The 25157-nt window shown below is 38.4% G+C and overlaps 1 protein-coding gene across 1 annotated transcript in view; it reads right to left on the bottom strand.

Annotated features, from left to right (window-relative positions):
- Window positions 1-548: 548 nt before the first annotated feature.
- The window catches only part of LOC126752050 (voltage-dependent calcium channel subunit alpha-2/delta-3), a 44944-nt gene continuing 20335 nt past the window's right edge, over window positions 549-25157 (bottom strand). The window contains exons 2-13 of the mRNA XM_050462589.1: window positions 13844-13925; window positions 13401-13767; window positions 12457-13331; window positions 12219-12389; window positions 9825-9902; window positions 9387-9763; window positions 9171-9322; window positions 8584-9089; window positions 8256-8498; window positions 8100-8193; window positions 7617-8038; window positions 549-5409 (exon numbers count right to left, since the gene is read on the bottom strand). Coding sequence (XP_050318546.1) covers window positions 5302-5409; window positions 7617-8038; window positions 8100-8193; window positions 8256-8498; window positions 8584-9089; window positions 9171-9322; window positions 9387-9763; window positions 9825-9902; window positions 12219-12389; window positions 12457-13331; window positions 13401-13767; window positions 13844-13925 — 3475 coding nt within the window. The 3' untranslated portion in view covers window positions 549-5301. The remainder of the gene's footprint in view (window positions 5410-7616; window positions 8039-8099; window positions 8194-8255; window positions 8499-8583; window positions 9090-9170; window positions 9323-9386; window positions 9764-9824; window positions 9903-12218; window positions 12390-12456; window positions 13332-13400; window positions 13768-13843; window positions 13926-25157) is intronic.

The following is a 25157-nucleotide window of genomic DNA, read 5'->3' as shown; positions in this document are numbered from 1 at the left end:
CGACGTAAAATACGCCAAGCCGTTCCAAATCTCAGTCCGAGTTGCTGCGAACGGCGCCGAATCGACTCTCCACGGTCTTCGTGTACACTCTCAGTTACGGCTGCTATATTTTCATCACTGCGTGCTGGAAGTGGTCGAATATTATTCAATAATGAATGCTGGGTCTCAAGATGGGATGATATTGCGAATATTACGCTCAGTATGCCGATTATGTTAATCATAGGTAGAGCGAAGCAGGCGAAACACATTCTTTATAGAACGTGAATTTCTATAATAAAGTTGAACGATTTTTAAACGTTGTTCAGGCATTAGTCTTTCCATGATAAAATGCCAAACAATACTGAACAATATTAACATGACAGCTTGGCACGACTCACTCGTGATCTGTCAAAAAAAGCCTATTGAAAAAGTACCTTTACTGGCATTATCCGTTATGTTCTTTATTAGTGGTGACTAATGCGGAGGTTTCCCTTTTCCAGTTAAAAAATAAATAAATTGCCCCACTCAGCAAGTTGCAAGAACTTTTTCAAAATTGAAAAATATATGTATTTCTTTTTTATTTTCTTTTTGTTCTTTATTTATATATTTAAAAACGGTTCAATCGGTTTATGCTGTCGCAGTTGACAGAAGTTCTCTGTGTTCTTTTATTATGCTTAGAAATTATTAAAAAAAAAACTTTTTTTTAAATAAAACTCAATATTATTTTACATATTTAGTGTACATTGATGAGTTTGGTTTAAAATAAAATTTATGATTTTTTACATAAAGTGTTTTTATACAAACTATTCCCACTTGCATTTTACTAATTAGTTAACAGTGTTGGTCAAATAATTTTTTGATCTTCATTTTAATATTCAAAAAATTGATTTATTAATTATCTCTCTCTCATATACATAACTATATATTTACTTAGTTTGCTTGTTTTTTAAATAAATATTTCTTTCTCATTTTACTACGCTTAATGATCGTAAGAAATTCATATAAATATAATTTACGATTTTAAAAATTTACTTTTAAATTTAAAGGCAATCTGTTGAATTAATTCATCATAAATTTCTCTCATCTCAGTTAATGTTATATATATATATATTTTTTTTTTCATTTTTTCTTTTTTTATATTTCAATTAAGTTTTGTAGGACGACAATGTTGCTGCGAGAATTAGAACCTTCAACGCTTAGCGTTAAGGTTGTTTCTTTTGTGTTTGCATTTGCATTATCTTACATAATTAGATTTTTGTGTGGCTGTTTATGAAACTAGTGACTAGTGTTTGTCAGTTTCATAAAATTTACAAAAAATTCTTTTTAAAAATTCATTAAAATAAACTTTTTCGTGTTCTTGACAACTTAGTGTCAATAATGTAAACCTTTGTTTTTCTTTATATATTTTTATATACATATACTTTGAGATATTTACTTTAATAATGTGTAAATAATGTAAACGGAAGAATAGCTATAATGTTGTTAGCCTTTCAAGTAATTTGTGCTTAACTTGGTTGAGAATTGCAATTGGATATGCGAGATTATTTGTTTCTGTTAGATATCTACCCTTCAGCACTATACTCAATGGCGTTTTATTGCTGATGAAATTAACTGTTAAAATTACTGGATATCGGTTGTGGACGTCAGAGTATTGGAAAAGTTCATTTATTCAGAAATTTGGATATCCGTCAAGTGGTCTTTTTTTACCTCATGCCCAAACTTAAAATAGGCCCAAAAATTTGGCGTAAAATAGTTTTCTTGATTGACAGACGAACATAAATTGTTATTCGAGGTCTCTAGCTTTCAGTGCAAGAGATGAATTATGGATCTCTTCGGAGTCCTTTGCGATATCATTATTTAAGCTCTCTAGCAGCGACTTTCAGAGCAAGAGATACATTTTTGGATTTGTTAGTGTCTTTTGCGATATTGTTATCCAAATATTCTAGTAGCGACTTTCAGAGCAAGAGATACATTTTTGGATCTGTCAGAAGCCCAAAGTTAGACCCGTATGTCTTTTCCGATGGTGTACGAAATTATTGTTCTTGATTCTTTGACATATATTGTTATTCAAGGTCTCTCAGGAGCCCAATGTTGGAGCCGTATCTCTTTTCCGAAGGCGCTGCGAACGAAATAAATCGGCTTAGCAGATTTGTGATGGGCTCAAATCGGTTTGTCAATAGATAAGTTTAGATCCATCTTCAGAAGCCTTTGGCAAGGATTTATAGATTATGAAGCATAAGCCTCAAAGCCTACCATAATTGATTTAGCCTTGCAAAAAATTATGGAAATCAATCAAGATGAAGCTGTGGCATTGTCTCTGACATTTTAAATTTTGTTGTGGTATGATTTGAGGTACACCAAGAATCGCAGTATCATATAGATAGAAGCAATTACCAACTTGGTTTAGATCTTTGGCTAACTTCGTACTCTTTGAGGATCTGACTCACAAAATAGTACGGTTTTCCATTGAAGCTATTGCTAATTTATGTTAGATCACAAAGTAGTTCGTTTTTTCGTGAAGCTATTGTAAAATGAATCCTTTTATTTTAGGTTAGATAAAAAAATTGTTCGTTTTTTTCGCAGAAGCTATTGCTAAAAGCCTCATTACCAATTTAGGTTAGATCTTCGGCTATGTTCGCAGGGATATGTCTCGTTCTATTGCGGAACTGGTCCTCCTGCTCAATTCACGAATCAGTTCATTATTTCATAGAAGCTATAGTTGAACGTGTTCTCCTGTTCTTCGAAGGTGATTTAGTTAAGGAAGTATTGCTTGCCGTTGTATAAATCCTTGTGTACTGTTGCTTTGCATATAAGGAAGCTCTAATTCTAAGCTCTATCTAAAGGAAGCTTTTGAGCGAATTCTAAGAAGTTCTGAACTCTTTTCTACTTTATATCTAAACTGCTACCGTAAACTAAAGGTGCGCGCAAAAGTTTTAGAGATCTACAACCTAGCTTCAAATACTCAAGCTCGATCTGGCAACAGATGTGATAGATTATTGCTGGATTGTCGAGCTATGAAAGCTGAAGGATTGAAGTTGGCTGCTGACTTTTAGTTAAAAGGAGACAGAAAAGGAGAAACGAGTATGAAATTTCGATATTCTTTAGTTGTTTGCTAGGAAATTTCTGTTTAGATCAGTCTCTGAAACTGTACAAAAATCGACGGATTTGCAGGCCCGATTGAATTTAGCTAGACTTTATGTATTTTTAAATATTGGAAGTCTCAAAACGTGATCGCTTAGTACGAAAGGATTTCAAGAACTCTCCGCAATAGATTTCTTTATGGTTTTCTTAGCATATAAATTCCAAAGAATTTACGAAAAACGGCCTGACTGTCAACTTCCGAAAGCTGAGGGAATGAATTGAGCGAAGGCTATTAACATTTACTCGAAAGGAGTGGAAGAATACTTGTTTGATAACCAAAAGGTGCTGGGGTCACTGTCTAATGCTTCATAAAAAGAGTACACAAATCCGGTCAGATTGGATTTTGATTCAACTCGTGTATTTTAAAATATCAAAAGTCTCGAAATGTCATCGCTGAGTGATCTCGGAGGGAGCAGACGACCTAACAGTCTTCAAGAGCTCTTCGCATTAAATTTCTTTATGGTTTTTTTAGCATATGCCGTTCAAATTCCAATGGATTTACCGAAAACTGCCTAATTGTCAACGTCCGCAAGCTGAAGGGTTGAATTGGGCGAAGGCTGTTAACATTTATTCTAAAGGAGTGGAAGAATACTTCTTTGATAGCCAATACAAACTGCTGGGATCACTATCTAGAGCTTCATAAAATTAGTCTGATTGGATTTTGCTGCAGTTTGTGTATTTTAAAATATCAGTAGCCTCGAAATGTTTTCGCTAAGTGATCTCTGAGGATCTATCTAACAGAAGGCTTAACAATTTCCAAAAATTCCTCACATCAATTTTCTTTATGATTTTCCTGGCATATATCTAACTTTCAAAATCAGCACATAACCACAAATTGCAATTCTCAGCGCTTTGCCTGCTAACAAATGCGAGCTAATGTGCGTCTCAATGCTCTATTATGTTTAAAATTATAATGGATGCAAAATAGGCAGGTCTCGGTTTGGTTGTTTGGTGGTACTAGACACATGTTTCGTTTTACATACACATACATATACAATATATAAATTATAAATCATTTGCTTTTGTTTTTTGGTTTACATTTCAAAATATACATACAAATATATATATAAGTAGTACATAAGATAGTGTACATTAACATATAAAGATACACAAATATAGGCGCATATGCATACATACTTACATATGTATATACACATGCATATGCGTGTAGGCAAGTATTTACGCTATAAATTAACAGTAACAAAGTAATAAGTATTTTAGCTTGCACTTAACTATGCGCTTAGTCGCCGCCATTCATTTACCACCATTTAACTAATTAATTTTAACATTTTTGTTTTTGTTTTGATTTTAGCTGTTAACTTGAAGGCTAAGCCTCATTAATCAACGAATTCGACTAGGGGGTACGTACATAACGGTTATAAAATTCTATCAAAATTTAACCAAGTAGATTTCTTTATCTAATTTCATTAGTTTTTTGTGTTTTCTTATGTATTTTTATTTTGTTATAATTTATAATAATTTTTTGGGTTTTTTGGCAAATACGTTTTACTCATTGTCTCAAACAAAATGTTGTGTACTTGTTGTTGTTGCTATTGCAAAGCACATAACATGCAACAATTCCGTATGTGATTTGCATTATGTTACATGTATACATTTCACGTGTGTGCGTGTGTGTGTTTGTTGTTCAAAAAATATCCTAAAATTGTTTTTGTTGTTGTTTTTTAAGTGTTTCTTTTTACATTTTCTTTTGTGTTGTTGGTTTTTCGTCAGTTAAAAACTTGATTATCGTCGGAAAGCAGAAGATGAAAAGTTAACTTCGGTTTCAAGTATTTAGTCCTACAGTCATACATACATACAATACATAAGTACAAGACAAGTGTATACAGTAAAAAAAATTAAACAGTTCCGCTAGTTTTGCTAGTCATTTTTTGTTTTAAATTTTCTAACCATTATTTTCATTTTAGTAATGTCTTTGTTTTCTTTGGCGTTTCCGTTTAAGTCTACATGGTATTTCACATAAGAGAGAACGCTAGGAGCATTTATAGTCAATACAGTTAAGAGGATTGTGCTAAATTATTTTTGGTGACAATGCAAATTTTTCTTCTTAATTTTTACTGTTGCCATTGTGGTTGTTGTTTCTGTTTTTTTTCATAAAAAATTTGTATTTAGTTACATACTTTCGTTCGATAGGGTAAAAAATAAGTAAATGTTTACAAACATTTAAGTGCGTAAATAGCGCGTTAATAAAAATATAAATACGGTCATCAATAAATTTACAATGTCCAATCGCAGCGCTGTCGCATCGCCACAATATGTATATTTCTCCTCCTGAAAAGATATTAAACAAATATATATATAAATAAAAAATGAAATATAAGCAAGTAAGGAAGAAAAACAGGGGAAACTCTCCTACATTTGTTACTGCAGGCGAGGAGGAGGTTCTTAACCTTACCCTGACCTCAAACGGAATTGGCCTATTGATGCCAAACTGGAGGATGCTTGACGATCACTTTTTCTCTAAACATAGGTTTATAGGGTTCAGTCTAGTCGAAGAATGTCCGCCTAGAAAGTCTTCTAGAAATCCTAGGAGTACAAACTGGGAAATGAACCGTAAGAGGCTCGGACGTAATCTCCCATGCGCGTCGGGGGTAGACTCATTGGTCACCAACGACACGGTAGTCGTGGGTCGAAATCTTCAGCTCGGCATATAAAACTACACTGGAGAGCTCCTGTTCATTGAAAACACCGAAAAGCAGGGATAAAGCTCTCTGGCGGACTATAGAACTTTCGGAAATCAGAGCGTCCTCCAGACGTTTATTCTATAAGGTCCGTGTGTGTGGTTCAACTGACAATTGGACGATGTAAAAAATGGAACTGACAATATACTACTCTGAGTTAAGGAAGGCAAAGAAGAATTCATGGAAAAGCTTCTGCGAAAAAGTGGAAGGCTACCATGAGCCCGCTAGATTCAGGCGTGTTCTTGCAAAGAACCCCATCTCCTCGGGTTATCTTACGGATGCAAATCGGATGTAGGCGCAAGACGATTGCGCGGTCTGTGTGGACCTTCTGGATGATCGGCACTTGACATGGGCGATCAATTCATTCAAACCTTTCAAGTCCCAGAGCCGGATGACATCATAACAGTGCAGATTCAACAGGCTTTTAAGGTGTCATGAAACTGGTTGACATCTATCTATGCGAACTAAATAAGACTGGGTTATATCCCGGAAGCCTGGAGACGAATAAGAGTCACGTTCATCCCGATGACTGGCAGGGGCTCCACAACACGGCCAAAGACTTCAGACTCATCAGCCTCTCCTCCTAGAGCCTCTGGCTCTACGACACCATAGTCAAGCTTATTATGTTCTATGGAGTCTTTATGTGATGGAAAAGGGAAAGACCAAACTTGTGAAGAATCTGGAGAGCGTTCAACGAACGGCGCTCATCAGCATGGACTGCAGAGCTGAATAGAGAAGGTACAATCTTCTACAAGACTGTACAGCTGCTGCTCATATTTATTATATATAGATCGATATTTGCGGTAATAAGTCAACAATAGGTTCTGGGGTGCAAATATTCGGTGCCTAAACACTTTAACAGTTTTTGTTGGACTTAGATAATCTTTGATAGTGCAAAGTTTTATCTCGTTATATTAATTATTTCTTGATTTGTGTACTGGATAGCGAAAGAATCAAATTGAATTTAAAATTTTGTTATATGGGAGCAATGGGAGTGGTAGCAGGCCGATTTCGCTCTTTTTCTAACTATTACATAGAAATGTGAAAAGAAGGTCATATACCAAGTTTGGTTCTAATCAAAGTATTTGTCCTGATTAGATATGTCTATCTCTCTGCTACCAAATGTTAGGGTCCTTAAGACCGGCAGGAATCTTCTTTTGGTAAAAGTAACGATAGTTGTTTTGGATAGAATAATATTTAACACAACCGTATTGCACCATCCCTTTGCTGTGCTAAGCCTCTTTTTACTATATCGTAGAGAGTGTTCTCGGATTTTTATTCTTGTCATTAAGCCACTTTGCTGTATCCTTGATACTAAATCTCATTGTTTTTAAGCAGCTTAAGTAGTCATCTACTAAGAGGCTCTATAATAATGTGGTCAGAAGAATCTTTCTCTCTCCCACAATGGTTTCAGCTATCCTAGTACGCAGTAAAGCTTTTATTCATCTGCGTTTTGGAGCTGGTTCATTAATTTTCTCCAGTGCTCTAATTCGTGAACAAATTTCGTTAATAAATAACCATACAAGGACACGACAAATGAACACCTTCTTGGAGAGAACAGGACGTGTGCAAAATTTTAGTTTAATATCTCAAAGACTGAGGGACTAGTTCGAGTTTATATAGACATACCGACGGATATGGCTAAATCATCTCAGCTTGTCACAATGATGATTTATATACATATGTACGTACTTACCGACGTCTTCTTCTGGGTATTACAAACTTCACGTATATATTCACTTCCTTCCTCTAACTTCATACATATATAGTATACCTTACATTAGCACATAAATTTACCTCTGGGTGCTGGGTGAAACATTCCTCCAGACGCCGTCGCTCGTAGAAGCTCATATTTAATTTATAGCATGGAAACTCTATATCATATTCTAAACGTTCGGGTTCCGTGGTCAAACGCATACCTTTCGATGGCATCAAAACATTTACCACCACCAACAAAAGATTGGTATTCGGTATTTTCTTTAAATAAAACGGTCGTGAATATGGCACTTTTATATAGTCGCTTATATCTTCGAGCGAATTCGGTTGTAAGACATAGAGTGTTGAACGCGTATCGCATGGATTATAGACCGGATCGGGTTTCTTCATCTCAAATAATAATTTGCCATCGTCACTCATGTCTTTGTCTTTTTGCGGTTGACGTGGAAACGCATCCGGCGCCGCTTCGTAGTCGTCGTCGATCTCGTCCGAATATTCCAAGACTGGAAATGTGTAATGAATAAGTATAAATAATATATAAAGTATGTAGGCGAGGCTACTTACATGGTGCGCCGTCCGCCCACCATTTGATGCGCGCATATTGCCAGAAGAGCTGCGCGACCAACCAGCGCCAGCCTATGCTCAACAATCTGATTGGCTGTATTTGGGAAAATTGGAAATTATAATAGACTTCTTTACTTCTTGCCGTTGGGGACTTACGTGCAGTAGAGCTTGCGCGTCGCTGGAATCGTCGACTTCCTCGCGACATAGCGCTTGATAATCGTAAACATTGATGGCTTGGAAGAAGCCCTTCTCCACCATTGCCGCCATAACGTCACCTTGGTGGTCGCCGAAGAATTTTCCAGTATGATTGACATTTTGCGCTATCACAATGTATGCATTATTGTCTATGACGTAGCAATCTATCTCGTCGCTCGTACAGGTCTTTATGCAACCATTGCACTGGAGAACATTTTCGAAAGAAAGATGCATGGAACAATTCGAAAATTAATTTGTAAACAAAACAAGTTAACGAACTTCCACTTACATTATCTATCGAAGTGATATTGAAGAATCGGTCCATCATACGTGCATGTGAAAATTGAAAGCCGACAACACATGCAGGAGCCTCTCTACCGCCATCGCGTGGAAATATCGCATGCGAAGCGGTAACCATCAATTCGTTATCCTCCATTGGATCGCTGGCATGCTTCACCATGTACACGAAGCTTTCAGTGCGCTCTTGATGATGCTGCAATATGGCGCTCTTATACCAAGTCTCGTCGATCGCTGTCGTATGATAGTCGCCAAATTCACGATCATTTTCCACTTCAACCTCACCGTAAATGAATTGCCAACGTGTCAAGCCGCTCATGGTGGCCGCAAAACGCAACGAACCGCCAAAGCCTTCTATCAGCCTACGTTCCTCATCATTTGCGAATTTCCACTCACCGTAACTGGAGTTTGTTACCTTGGCATCGAAGATGAGCAGTTGCACGAGCTCCTTGTTGCAGTAGTAGGCATCCTCGTCGAGCGTTATGCGGCCGCAATTTACTACAGTGGAAAGGGTGCACAAGTTACATTGATTTCAAGTAATAACATAAGAAGACTATTAGTACAATCTAGAACACTTACTTTCATCCGTGTCATCACGGTCTGAATCATCTTCTTCATACTGTTCGGACCATTTCCAGTCGTTTTGTAACATCTTTGCAAGAAAATGGCGCAACTCAGCTTCAGGTGTTTTGAATTCGTGGCCTTCCAGGTAATGGTACTTACAATAAACCCTAAAAAGTGTTGATAAAAAACTTTAGAGTTGTTCACACTTTATATTTCTGCCACCGAACTTACCAAGCGGGATGCACTTTCCAGTTGTCACCGACAAAATAGTCCGATATATTCACTTTCATATGCTTGTTCTTCATCACCTCTTCACCCACCTTAATCCAGGTCTTACCATATTCACTTGGCAATACAATGCCTAACGAAAAGGGTGTGTTCGGTAGTGGCGCAAAGAAATAATCTTGTTTCTCCTCGGATACTCGACGCATATTGTCATAGTGAAACTTTACGCTTATATCCTTGACTTCACCTGATTGATATTGGACCATGGCACTACGCAGCTGCAGTATGGACTCACCCGGTTGGCGTGGTTCCGAATCCTCGTAAAGGTGCTCCACTTCCGTGAAATCTATACTGTTGTAATTGGGATTGAGCATACCAGTTTTCTAGTGAGAGGAGAGAGTATTTTATTTCATCAATTTGTGGTGCTAAGCTGTGTTAACTTACCGAAATCGGACGTAAATCGGGATGCAGCAGCATGTAACCGTTATTGGAAACCACATACGAGTAGCCATTTACACCAAGCTGCAAGTAGAGTAGTGGAAATTCTTAATGTCTGATTAACATTTACTATTTTCAAGAAGATTTTTTTACTTCCTAAAATTCTGAATTTCTGGACTAGATTGGAAATTAAAAGTTCCATTGAACTACCAGCGCTTAGCAGGGTTCACATCGCCGCAAAGTAAGCTGTTCTAACTGACTAACTTGCTCTTCTACTGTCCACCTTAAGGCAATGGTTGAAGCCTCTCATTCGCCATAGTTACTTTCTACGAACCTGGTGAATTGGAGGGAATGGAAACCGCTTCATTAAATTTGTCCCAGGCTCTGGGCGGATTGTCGATAAGCGACGGATAAAGCCAAAAGCTCCGTCAGAATCGGGAAGGACCTCTCCAAGCCGTACGATACCAAACGAGACTTGAGAAAAGGCGACTCCCTTTCGTGCGACTTCTTCAATCTACTGCTGTAGAAAATAATTCGAGCGGTAGAACTTAATCGAGCATGTACTATCCTTTATAAAAGTGTACAACTGCTACGCCGATGACATCGATAACATTGGCTTCAACAACCGCGCCGTTAGTTCTGTTTTCTCCAGAATGAGTAAGGAAGCGAAGCAAATGGAGTAGTGAAGACGAAATATCTCCTGTCATCAAAGAAACAGTCATCGAACTCGCGACTAGGCACCCAAGTTACTGTTGACAATAATTGTTGTGATTTACGTGAGTACCTGCCGACGACGGCCTTACCTCACGGTGCTTTCTAGAATAACATAGATCAATGCAATGCGTTGATCAGCGCCCAAAGTATAAATGCATTTTGCACGTATATTTTGGTTCCAACTGGTTCAGGTAGATAGGGACACCTCAGCAGCCTTGGTCGGGTACGAGGCCGATCTAAAACCTCTGCCGTACTTTGGGTCCGGCACTCGGCCGCAATGCGACTCCACATTGGATTGAATTTTTCAACCCTGCCTACCTTTAAGTTTCAACCACAGCCACCACGAATCACCACAAAGGGCCAAACCCAATGAGCAGATTCGAGTAAACTCCAAGGGCTAACTGCTCTACGTGGTACCAAGTTAAAGTCTCTGTAAATACCTTGTAGCTTTTGATACTACCATTTGAGCCCCCAAAACTCAATGACTGGTGACATTTGTCGCTTGAACAACAAATATCCTTATACTAGGAACAAATATAAAGCCTATAATATCATTTCAAGCTGAGTATTATAGCACTATTTCTGACATAGACTATGCTGACATTACAAGGCAAGCTCAGAAAGAAAGGCATAGTGCATATGGATTTCAGTCGTCTCTTACGACAGGCATGCCTTTCCACGGGTAAATTCTAACCCCTACCCGCAAGGGGAAGTTACTGTTGACAGTTATAACGAAGTCGTAGATAATTTCGTCTATCTTGGAACCCGCATCAACACCAACAACAACGTCAGCCTCGAAATCCAACGCAGAATACCTCTTGTCAACAGGTGCTACTTCGTACTGAGTAGGCAATTGTAAAGTCCTCTCTCGACGAACAAAAACCAAACTCTATAAGTCACTCATTATTTCCGTTCTGCTTTATAGTACAGAGGCATGGACAATGATAATATCTGATGAGTCGCCCCTACGAGTTTTCGAGAGAAAGGTTCTGCGCAAGATTTATTGTCCTTTACGCATTGGCAACGGCGAATAACGAATTCGCTGGAACGACGAGCTGTACGAGTTATATAACGATAAGTTCAGTGAATTAAGAGACAACGGTTACGCTGGATAGGTCATGTTGTCCGAATGGACGAAAAGACTTCTGCTCTGAAAGTATTCGACACAGTACCTGCCTGACAAAGCTGAGGAGGAGGAAGACTGATGGAGAAGGACCTGGCTTCGTTTGGAATGTGCAATTGGCGTCTCATAACAAATAGGAGAAACGACTGGCGTGCTGTTGTTAACTCGCCTATAACCGCGTAAACGGTGTGTACACCTGTTAAGAAGAAGAAAGACCTAAGACATAATTTTGAAACTATCTAACTATAAAGGTAATATGATTTAGAAGAGAGCACTTAATCTACAGATCTAGTTTAGAATTCCAATATTGGCGGATACTAAACTGAATCCGAAGCTGCCGTGTACCTCAAATTGGTTACTGAAAATAATATGTAGGAGTGGGATTCGAAAAAAAAAAACACTTTTATTTTTGTAAATCATCAGACTACTTAAGGTTTCGCCACACTAGTTCTCGATTGGCCGATGGAATTCAGACGGACATACCATAATCCAGGTTACATTGCAATGTTGAAGATATTTAAAAAGTCCAACTCTCTAAAGTTTCAATGATATCCTTCACTTACCTTATAAGGCAGCGTTAGTTTATCGATATCCTCCACCGGCACATCGGTGCCAGCTACACCAAGCAGACGTGCCCGCTTCGAAGAGTTCTCATTGCGGTAGGAACGATCAAAGGCTGGAACGCCCACAGCGATCATAAGCCGTGTGCCAGTATCGTTAGCGCGCGGCTCATACTGCAATGAAATCAAGTTGGAATATGTGTGGGGTTAAAACTTTGAATAATTTGTATGGCTTACATACCGTTCGATCCGTAAACGAATGCGTCCATGTCGGCGGATGTTCCTCATTTTGCAGCACCAACGGCGTGGCTATCACATCTACATACTTCAACACCTCCTCGTGCACCTCATCCAATGTCTGCACATGCGAATAGTAGCCACGATTCAAGCAGGCCATCCATTGTATCTCGCGCACCTTGGTCACTTCCTTGCCCAGCAGATAAGTGAATATGCGTATATTCATATTCATGGTGCCGTTCTCACCATTGCCCCAATTATATTTTTCGAAAATTTCGGTGGTATTGCCAGCAACGCCATCGGTGACAACCATTATAGCTTGATTGCAAGTGGACGTCTCATTGCAACGGCGTTCGATATAGTATTTCTTCAATAGCTGAAATGCTTTCTCATACGCCAACGATAGGTTCGCATATCCCTCAGGCTTGATCTCTTCAATGGCATCATTAAACACATTGATATTCTCAGGTGTGGCCTGCACTAGGGCGTCCTTAAAGCATGGTATTATATCGTGAACCTCCGCGGAGTAATTGAAAACCGTAAAAAAATCATTATTCGAGAAAGAATCCAAAATACTGCGTATTGTAAATTTGGCAACATGATTGCGGAAACCGGTCATCGAACCCGAATTGTCCAATAGTATGACAATATCCTTGGAGCAGGTGGCAGTCTCAATATACCACGAACGTTTGCGGCAATCATAGGTGTCGGCATTTTCCGGATTACCGCGCCGCTGCCATTGTAGGCCGGGATAATGGCGCAGTATGCCCGTGTCGGAGCCGAAATATTGCCACGATAGTGCGGGATCTGATTTGTAGTTTTGTTTGAAAACTTCATCCAGCGTTTCGGACCACATAATAGTCTTCAACACTTCTTTACCTAAGTTATGAAGGAACGAAAATAAATTTACAGAATATTTTATTTAATGATATTTGTATTTGAACTTACCGCCATCAAATATATTAGATGGTACATGGACGGAACTGTGTTCTGTATCAACAGATATATTATAAAAGTGTGTATCCGGATTTAGCGTAAAATTTAGATATCTCTCCTCGTATTCCATCATACCATCCAGCAGCTCCTCGGCGCGTTTGTCATCGAATTTTGAAAATTTACTCGAATAGTATTGGTAATTATCCTCCGCATATGTGTAATTAAATACGAATTCTTCGTTGACTGCCTCGGCTTTTTGTTGTATGCAACGTACCGCATCCATTTTGCGCGCAAACATGCGTCCCACATTCGCTGTGATGGATTTAATGAGTTCGGTGCCATTTTTCAATTCGACGCGTGCATTGTATTCTTTGTATTTCTATAAAGAGAATAATATACCGTTATCAGTCGGCTAGTATTAGTTGCACGCTTATGGCTTGCTCACGCGTACTTACGGCTTTAATCTCTTGAGATTTGGTCATACGTTGCGCTAATTCCCACAATTCATCGCCAAACTGCATTGCCCATTTGCCAACGCTGGAAGGACAAGTAAAAATAATATTTGATTAATTATGAACTTTACTGTGGACTTAAATAAAATACAACGGGTTTTTGGCTAAATTATCAAAATTTGTTCTTATATTACTAGAAATTGCTCCTCTGCTCTTGAGAGCACCCTAAATGAAGGCACCGTTTTCTTTATGGTTTGAGAACAGAGTGGGTTCTCTATAAATCGTTGCCTATATTTGGCTTCAAAGTTGAGCATTACAGGATTCATTCACTCTGTTAGGCATATAATGGGGTTTTTCATAGGAACTAGTAGAACTAAAGTAGACATATAGAGACAGCAAACGACGCTATATTTTTCCCGCTCTTTTAACATTTCTCTTCAGTAATGTATGCCATTTTATATTGGAAAGTTATACGATCCAAAAGTTGAAACTATTAAAATTTACTAACGAAATTCGGAGTCAGTGGCCTAAACTTTAAGAGCGCTACGTCCAATTTATGGTCGTTATAATCGTCCTGGCGGATCAACAATTGAGCGTTTAGTGGAAAAATTTGAATCCACAAGCACAGTACAAAATGTTACCGTGTCAGTGAGATAAAGGAATGTCTATAGTAATACAGAAAAAGGCTGCCGCTAGCACATCAATTAGGGAAGACCCAAATCAGTCCCTGTGAATGGGAATCGCTACCGTTCAATGATAACCGAATATTTTTGGCCCGAATCGGTGGATATGGACTTGGACAATGTGTTGCTCCAACAGGACGACACCAAAAGCCAGACAGCAAATGTAACAATCGATTTATTAAAAACCAAGTTCAGTGAACGTATTATCTCATGAAATGCCTCAATTGGCCGCCTCGGTGGTGCGATTTGATGCCGTTAGACTATATCCCGTGGGGCTACGTCAAGTCTATGGCCTCTACTAACAAGACAGCGATGATTGATGAACTTAAATAAATGAACTCATGTTTCGATTATTATAACGAAACAGTGCTGTAATTTATCTTCGGTTGCATTCAAGCAAATGGTCTTCTGATGATTAGAGATTCCTACACAAGAGGAAGCGAAGCGCTCACATAGTTTTTTCTTTCCAAATATTCATGAAAAATATTTTAGGTCTAGTGGACAAAAATTTAATGTGTATCTTTGATTTCAGATCTGAACTAAAAGACAGTTTTGAGGTTGCCTGGCTTAGTGTTTTTGAACACGCGTTTTGAAAAACGGGCAACAGCGAGGAGAAAGTAGGCTAAATTTTGTATTCCTTGATGCTGTTCCGAAAATTTTATTCAAAAATTCACCACACTGTGGACCGCCAATTGTTAATTGAAATCGGATAGGCCGAGCGTTTCGATTGTCTGGAAATAACCATTTCTCAATAAACCCTTTTAATTTTTAGTTTTTTTTTAGTTTTAGCCATTAAGAGGGGAATTGTGTTCAGGACAACGTCAGGTCGCTCACATCAATAGTACAACGAAGCTACATGCGCCCTTCTTATAGTTTGGACTTGGCATCTAAAGATTAGTACTGGTCTTTGCCAAAAAAAAAAAAAAAATAGTGGAAAATTCGCCTTAAGAGAAGCTTATAAAAATCGACTCTCGCAGTTTTTGCCCATAGGGACGACGGTTTATGTGGGAGAGGCATTATGAAATTATTTTAATACCAGCAAGTTATCATACGAATTGGTGTATATTTTAGCTAAATCAGTTCAGTCTAACTATACCTTTCTTTTTACTAGATCTTGTACCATATATGGAACCTTTTGTTAGGCTCACTGATTAAGTGCGGTGTTGATGTATCTAGCACTTGTGGCTTCCATTCAATATACATAAACGGGTGTAAAGGAAGATGGAGTCATGTGTAGAAGTTCACGCAAGTGAGGAAAGTTCTCTGAGCGCCATTCACTTGGGAGTGGCCAGAAACGATTCTTTTACTTATGGCTTAAGCAGCTCTCAACTTCCGGCCTTAGACCAAGTATCCTTTGGGCAGCCAAAAAAGATCCGTTTGAACGCGAGCTAAAGTGAGAAGGCCAAACATCCACTCCCTAGGGTTGAGGGTTTGGGACCCGCCACGTAATAAACATTACCAATGGGAAGAACAGAAAATCCTCGGATGAGAGACTACCCTTTTGATGACGACCCCTGCAAGCGTGTTAAAATAATTCGAGTTGCAGATCTTTATCGAGCAGGTACAATCTTCTATAAGAGTGTACATCTGGGCTCGTATGCCGATGATATTGAAATCATTGGCCTCAACATTCGAATAAGAAAGCGAAACAAATAGGTCTGTTAGTGAACGAGGGCAAGGCGAAATATCTCCAGTCATCACTCTCGCGACTTGGCTCCCATGTCACTTTTGACAGTCATAACTTCGAGGTCGTAGATAATTTCGTTTATCAATGTCAGTCTTCAAGTCCAACGCAGAATAACTCTTACCAACAAGTGGTACTTCGGATTGAGTTGGCAATTGAGAAGTAAAGCCCGCTCTCGACGAACAAATACCAAACTCTTTTTTCTTGTCGCGCTATATGGTACAGAGGCATGAACGATGAAAACATCTCATGAGTCGACGTTGTTGTAAACTCGGAAATAACCGTATAAGCGGTAAATTCGATATCAGTGGTTCCTATAAATAAGTGGCTTCTTGGAAAGAGGAGGATGTTAGTAAAATAGCAGATCGATATCTCAAAACGTAAGGACACTAGCTTTAAAGCTGTAAGAACGACGCGAGAACGGCGCGTTGTTGTAAACTCGGCTATAACCGCATAAGCGGTATAAAAAGTCTTGATATCTTGAATTTGATGGGCTAGTTTGTATGACAACTATATATTATAGTAGTCCGATCTGAATCTAAGATTATAGTGTTGCTCTGGATAGTAATCCATGCCAAATTTTATGAAGATATCTCATCAAATAAAACAAGTTTCTTTATAGGGACTTGATTTTGATAGGTCTGTAAGTAGAAGAACTATATGTTATAGTGTTCCGATTTCAGTGGTTCCTATAAATATAGTTCTTGGAAAAGGAGGATGTTCGTAAAATCAGATCGATATCGGAAAACTTTCGACACTAGCTTTACAATGCTGATAATTATACCCTGAACATTTGGTATAGATTATTTTCACGATGTTTGTAAACCCAGAAAGAAGGTCGGAGATCTATAAAGTATATATATAAATGATCAGTATATTGAGCTGAGTCGATTTAACCATCGGTCCGTCTGTCCGTCCGTCTGTATATAACGAACTAGTCCCTCATTTGACAATGTATCTTTTCACCAAATTTTGTAAAGATTATTTTTTTAAGGCAACAATGCTCATTTGTCGAAGAAATTGCGATATCGGACCACTATAACATATAGCGGTCATATAAACTGAACGATCGAAAAAAAGTTCTTGTATGGAAAACTTTTGCACTTGACAATGTATCTTCACCAAATTTGGTATAGATTATTTTCTAAGGCAACAATGTAATCTCCGAAAAAATTGTTCAGATCGGATGACTATAGCTTATAGTTTCCATACAAACTGAACACATAGTTACTAAAAGAAATGCATCTTTGAAGGGTATATTAGCTTCGGTGCAGCCGAAGTTAACGTTTTTTCTTGTTTTTATTCTTTTTATGGTCTGCGTGGCACTCTGTTTAGGATATAATGAAGGGTATATGTATATTAAACGGATGGCGCTGTTCAATATATAGTATGCGATATTATTTAAAAAATCTAGATCTAAATTGTAGATATAAGTCGAAAAGTTAAGACGACACTTGAGTACTAATTGCAATCTTGAATACTTTTTACCTTAAAGCACTGATTTCTTAACGCGAAATATAAGAAATATTACTCCATAATAAATAAAATGATAACTGATCTATATTATGCCAAATACCACCACTTGCATTAGCTTCAAAAGTGCCCAACAGTACTCTCAATAAGTGTGACTTCCTAATTAAATATGCATTGCTGTCAAATAAGAACGTCCACAAATGCTGCAGTGTCGAGCAATGTACTGACAACTTTCGACCGAGTGAAGATAATGGAAAGCCCAATATTATTACAAGTGGCAACAATACATTTGGCGGGTGGGGCAAGGAGAACGCAAAGTGCAAACAATTTACATGCACCGCAAAGCTAGTGCCATTATATGCCCCATGGGCACACACATACATACATAATTGAAGACAATTTGAGCATACATGTATGAGTGCATGTTTGGCTGTGTGTGACTGTGCCAACACCCGCACACAAAAGAGCACATGCAGACAGGTCTGCCGCAACAGCCGCGGGCAAGCAAACACGTCAAATAGGCACACAAAAGCCAGCTGCTCCGCAAGTCGGCAAGTCGGCAGCAACGTGGCAAACGCAAATAGCAGCCCCGCGGTGGGTATACGAGTACTATATGTATATACATTTGTATGTATGTGAGCACACGTTTGACGGGCAAATGTAAGTTGCATGCATATATAGTACATATGCACACACATACAAACCCATACAAATGCAGTGGAGCAAAGCAGAAAAAAGCTGATAATGAAAATATATATAGGTATGTATATAGTATATAGGTATGTATGTATACTTAGCTGCTTATGAGCACACTGGGACATGCCGTTATGCTGCTGGCGTCGCACTGACGACATGTCCCAACCGCTGTGCAGAATAAATGTTGGCGCAGGCATTGTTGAGAAAATCAAGTTAGCAGTGGAGCACAGAGTACCAGTCAGCTGATCACAGCCAACCGCTGTTATTTGTTTACAAACAAAAAATCCGTTAATAAAAAGTTGCTGATAAAATGGCGCATAAGCACAGTTGATGAATAGGAAGGTAAGTCCGAAAGCGTAAAGGCGAAAAATGAGGACTTAAAATGAGAGCGCGTTGGTGACAACTGTATAGAGAGTTTCAGAGTGAGAGCGCGCACCAGCGACATATTGCTAATGCGTGCGCAAATAAATGGCAATCAACAAGTGTGTTGTGTTGAGGTCATATTTGCGTGCTCTAAAGTGCTGCCATGCTGCTTTATTGCGTTATTGCCTTGCACATACTTTCGTTGCTTTTGCACATTTTCTTTGCAATCGTTTCGGCATACATTTTCGTGTTTTGATGCCCTCTCGTTGCGCGCTCACTCTCCAGTTTGCTCGCTCTTTCTGCTTTTTCTCTATGTCACTCTCTCTCTCTCTCTCTCTCTAAGTAACGAGCACACCGCTGCGTATACGCAACCTTAGTTATATGCTTTGTTTTAATTCCAACAATTTATCCGTTGTTCATTTAGGCCTTTCATTTGTATTTAACCTGACGTTTGCCACACAACAACAACAAAATAATACATACATTTAAACATAGTTGAAGCAAGCCACAAAAACAGAATAATATTTTTATGGCTATTCATAAATCGAGGAGGAAACAAACGTTGGTTATATACATACATATGTATGTATGTATTATGCGTATATACATATGTTTGTGAATATGCATTATACGTATTCATGATATATGTATATTTATATATATTCCGGCCATACATATGGCGTCAGCTTTTTTATGGGCAATACATACACATATGCAAATATGAATTTTATCAGCTGCTCGATTTTCTGACTTTATTATTGTGTACTTTCTTATCACCTGCCTATATATAATCAAGTAATAATTATGTTAATTTTTCTTGTGGCTAACGGTTTGTTTACAAGCAATATATAATTAACAACGTGGTAATTTATTTTCTAATATTTATTATATTCACCCTGATCAATAGAAAATTAGGAAAATAATAAAGTGTGCGCTTTGTCTCAAATTCTTTGACTTATTTATTTAGGTTATATTATATTTTTAGATTTTGTTAGATACTTCCATAATTTATTATCATTTTGTTATTTTCAGCATAGTTTCTTGCCCACTAAATCAGACCCTTATCACTGCTGATACTTTATGCTGTTGTTTTTGTGCATTTTTTTGTGTATCTTTTTTAGCATTTGACGTAGAAATTGAAGCGGCTTCCACTTTTATGTATGTGCATTATCAAAACTCCACATCCGACAATTTTGTTTACTAACGTGCCCTTTAAACCAAAAGTGAGTAAAATTTTCTTTTGAAAATCGGAAAATAATACAATGGTTGTACGGCTTCAATTCGAATTACATGTTATAAGCTTCCAAACTAAGATCCCTCCAAAAACTCTCACATAAAGTGGCTGGGCACAGCTCCAATTGTTACGTGCGATGGCGGATGGACTCATTCGGGTCGCCTTCGATAATCTGCACCCGATTGGCAAAAGCGTCTTCAGTCCGCATTATACGGCATCCCTAAGGATTCGCATTATCCATTAAAGTAAACGTAGTGCTAAACGGATCTAAGGTTTCTCCAATTATCGACTCTGTTGGACAATTAATTCTACGGAATATTGGACTCAAAGTGCGATGTGCATGCGAAACGAACCGCGATTTTGGTAATAAACGCTGTACCAGTCTGTTCACTTTGAAATCAAACTAAGTACAAATCAAGTTACAGCTATTAGAAAGACGAAATCTACGAAAAAAGTATTGCATTATTAAAAACCTATATAAACATCGACTGCAAAAACTGATCGAATCGGTAAGAAGGCTTTGTGTGTGGTAGGATCAGAAAGGTGTGGTAGGATCAGAAAGGTGTGGTATATCATGAGCTTCTAAAACCTGGTGAAACTGTTAATACTAATCTCTACAGACAACAAATGATCAATTGGAACCATGCATTGCTCGAAAAACGGCCAGTAAGGGCCAGTATACCTGCACACAAAGCAAAGTCGGTTCTGGATACAATCAAAGCACTTTGTTGGGAACTACAGCTCCACCCGCCGTATTCATCAAACTTGAGTCAGGCCCCTTCCTCTTGCCATTTGTTTTCATCGATGAGACACGCATTGGTTGAGCAGCACTTCGATTCTTACACAGAAGTCGAAAATTGGTTATTTGATTGGTTTGCTTCAAGTGACGAATATTTCTATTTGCATGGTATCCACAAATTGCCAGACAGGTGATCAAAATGTGTTAAAGCAACAAGTTTTTGAAATATTTATTATTTGGTGCCCTATCGAAGCTGAAAGATCGAAAACAGCATTTAGGAACTTTCTCCTGTTTTACTATCAAAAGGGTAAAAATGCAGTTCAAGCAAGGCGAAAATATTGTGATGTGTACGGTGAAGATGTGTTGACCGAACGCCATTGCAAAATTGGTTTACAAAATATCTTTCCGACAATTTCCATCTTGAGTATGCAACACGTCCAGGAAGGACTCTTGAAGCCGATGTGAATAAAATAAAGTCGTTGATAAATGAAAATCGTCGATTAACAGCTCGAGAGATAGTTGGCGCAGATTGTGGGGTCTCCCGTTTTATGAATTGGGCAGAGCAAACTTCAATTCCCACCGTTGGACATGCTTTCGTCCGAACTTCTTCATGGTTGGACAATGGAACGTCTGCTCCATCGTTATCGGATAGGTGATCGGGCTCACCATCTCCAGATGTTATGCTTTTTCAGCAGACTGAAGAAACTAGATCCCCTCTGAGGGTTCTACAGTCACTAGATCATAACTGAGGGTTCTACAAGAGTATTCTTCGGTATTGAAATTTCTGTTAGTGGCGGCATCTTTTCATGGAATTTTCGGGCACTACCCCCGTCGACCAGCTTGTGAAGCTCTTCGTGGTCACGGATTTCGGCACCTCTCTTTTTTTGTCTGCAAATGCGTCTCGCTTCCCTCTTCAACTCTCGGTATCTATCCCATCCCACACGAGGTAGGCAGTCTGTTTTCTCTACGGAACTCCTCATCGTACCAGCTGTTTTTTTGCATTTTCCGAAAAGTAATGATTTCGTTTTAAGCGGTACGTAAGGAGCTTGAAATGCCGCCCCACAGTTTCCTTTTACCGAGTTGTTGACGATTGCTCTCATAGAGTAGGAGTGCAAGTCTATTAGAAAATCGCTCGCCTGTCTGTTGTGATTGCAGCTTCTCGACGTCGAACCTTCTCTGTGTTTGTTGACGTGCGTTTTTTGCTGCACAGAGGCGAGTGCGTATCTTCGTTGCAAGAAGATAGTGGTCCAAGTCAATGCCAGGACCTCGAAACGTGCGCATGTCTAGAACATTGGAGACATGTCTTCCGTCTATCACAACATGATCGATCTGGTTGGTGGATTTTCTATGCTGGAATCTAGTACCACAGATAACAAGATTCCGGGCCCCAGCGAAGTCGATCAGCCTCAACCCATTTGGGAATGTTTCATCATGGAGTCTGAATTTACTGACCGTTGTGCCACAGGTACCTACTTTGCCCACCCTGGCGTTAAACTCGCCAAGCACGATTTTGATATCGTGGCAGGAGCAGATCTCATAGGTGCGTTCCAAGCGCTCTTTGAAGACATCTTTGGCAACATCGACTTTCGCTTCCGTCGGGTCGTCGTCGGCTCGTTTTTCCGGTTGATTTTATACCATAGAAGTATATATATCGATTCAGATTCGTGGCCCGCCAATTTCCTAATAAAACTATATTTCATTTATTGTCTTCTTTTCTTAAGTTTCTGTCGTAAAAAGTTATTTTTAATCTAGTCTTTACAATAACACGCACTGCTCCTTCAATACAATCGCATAAATTGCTTATATAGGAGTGCAATCATTCGAGCAATCGCATTTTGCCACACACTTTAAACACAAAGTACTTGAATCGAATAAAGAATCCATTTAATTACATACTTGTGTTTGTTGAATAAAATTCACTTTCATTTTTAAAATCATTCAATTTTGAAGATATTAATTTTCAAATTCTCAGAAATGAGGAAGCCATACAATTCAATCATAAATCTTTCGAAGACAAAAACAAATATTTTAATCGACAAACGTTTAACAATGCCACTAAAAATAGAACACACTGCCAACGGACAGCTACCGAAATAAGTGCAAACAAGCAACTTTATATATCTATTTAGGAACATTAGTGCGGGTCAATTTTTGAGGGGCATGCAAAATTTTTGAAAAAAATAAATAGTTTCACAGTTGATATAGATTTTGAGAATTTTACTACTTGACGACTGTAATTATAGATAATTAATTAATATATACTTATTTACAAAATTAAGCAAATCGAGGAGAAAACATTTGGACCCTAGCGCCAGTGGTGTAACCCCTTAAATGGTAATGTCCGCTTGTGAATTCCATTTTGGTCTTGCATATATATCGAATATACATTAATTTGAGAATATACTCCAAAAATTAATAATATACATATAATAATTTCGGAGTTATGTATGTGTGTAAGAATTTTTTACCTTCGTGTAATCGGCTGTCGAAACCTTCAAAGACTTTTCGACGAGCTTTTTTGATATATTTGTCTGGTAGTAATGGAAGGAATAAGATTTTAGAAAATATTGGGTAGTCGAAAAAGTCTTTTCGTATTTCTGCTTTGCCATTTTTCCACTAGATACATTATTCCAACAGTGTAAGACTTCTCTGATTTCTCGGCGAAAACCAGCGACAAGTAATCTTCACAGGCTTCTTTTGCAGCCAACTTTACTCCATTAAGGGAGCTCTGCATTGACCGAAACAAGTGGTAGTCCGATGGTGCAAGGTCAGGGCTATATGTTGGATTCATCAAAACTTCCTAGCCAAGCTCTCCCAGTTTTTGCCGAGTCATCAAAGATGTATGTGGTCTAACGTTCTTCTGATGGAAGACGAATGCCTTTCTGTTGATCAGTTCTGGCCATTTTTTTCGATTGCTTGCTTCAATCTCATCAGTTGTTGACAGTAAAATGTAGAATCAACCGGTCGACCAGGCTGGAGCAGCTCATAATGGATGATTTATTTTCAATCCCACCAAATACTCAGCTTAAACTTTCGAGGCATCAATCCTTGATTTGCGACCATTTGTTGAGCTTCACAACGCTTGGACCATAATCTTTTTCGCACATTATTGTCATATTTGATCCACTTTTCGTCTTCTGTTACCATTCGCTTCAGAAATGGTTTGATTTCATTTCGTTTCAGCAAAGAATCGCAAATGTTAATTCGGTCCATTAAATTTTTCCGAGACAATTCATGTGGTACCCAAACATCGAGTTTCTTTTTGTAGCCATCCTTTTTTAAGTGTTTTAAAATCATTTGACGATGAATGTTAAGACTCTTAGGGATGTCATGGCTGCTTATGTGACGGTCATCGATATATGATGGGTTCATCAGAGCGAGGTGCATCTTTCACATCGAAATTTCCAGAACGGAAGCGAGCGAACCACAGTTGTGCTACACGAACTGATACAACATCGTGTCCGTAAGCTTTACAAATTTCATTGGTCGCTTGTGTGGCATTCTTCCCGTTTTATACTAAAATTTCAAAATATAGCGAATTTCTTCATTACTTTTACTCATTTTTGAACAGCTGTAACTTTTTTAATTTCCTCGAATTTAGTTTTTTTTTGTTAAATGAGGCTTAAAATCTTACCTTTCCGACACTATGGAGATATACGACTGCAAAGACATCTATTGACAAAATACGAAAAGACTTTTTCGACTAGCAATATTTGTTTTAAACTTATTTATTCTATTTATGAAGCTTAAAAATGATATAAAAAATGCAAAAATGTGACTTCCTCTCCTCAAGGTTTGACCTCTGAAGATTCCGCAGGACTGGTTTACTGCCTTTTATTTGATTGACTGTAGTTTAGCACGAATGTATGCCAGATAAACCCTTTTTAAACACGCGTCTAACAAAAGCACATTCATAACTCATCTTCAACAATTTATCTACACACACATACATACATACAGACACATGACAGCGCAACAAAATTGCATTTTGCAAAATGGTGCACATTTAATTGAATTTCAATTGAAATCAAATAACTAAAGTGGTAATGGTTACTCATACGCCACACACCACCCCACACACTCATGTACACTCGAACACACGCACACACACACACAAGCGAACTCAATTAGCGTTATTACCAACACTGGCAGACAAGTCAAGAGTTGTCAGCGTTGTATGACAGTCGTGATGCATTCTGTTGGCAGTTGCGATATTTTATATTTCTACAATTGATGACACCTCCTTCATTCATTTAAGTGCACAAATGGAGCAGAGCAGAGCGAAACTCGTATGCGAGATACTGAAAGCGATTGTTTGGCGGCACACCTGCTCCACAAGCACAGAAACCAACATATATGGCATGCAGCACTCGCACAAAATATATAACGGAATAAATTACTGTATGTCAAGCGGACAGCGCGGCACTGGTCGTTTGTGTTTATGT

Source organism: Bactrocera neohumeralis, chromosome 3 (assembly GCF_024586455.1).
Source record: "Bactrocera neohumeralis isolate Rockhampton chromosome 3, APGP_CSIRO_Bneo_wtdbg2-racon-allhic-juicebox.fasta_v2, whole genome shotgun sequence".
NCBI lineage: Eukaryota > Metazoa > Arthropoda > Insecta > Diptera > Tephritidae > Bactrocera > Bactrocera neohumeralis.
This window is presented reverse-complemented; position numbering and strand designations above follow the sequence as displayed.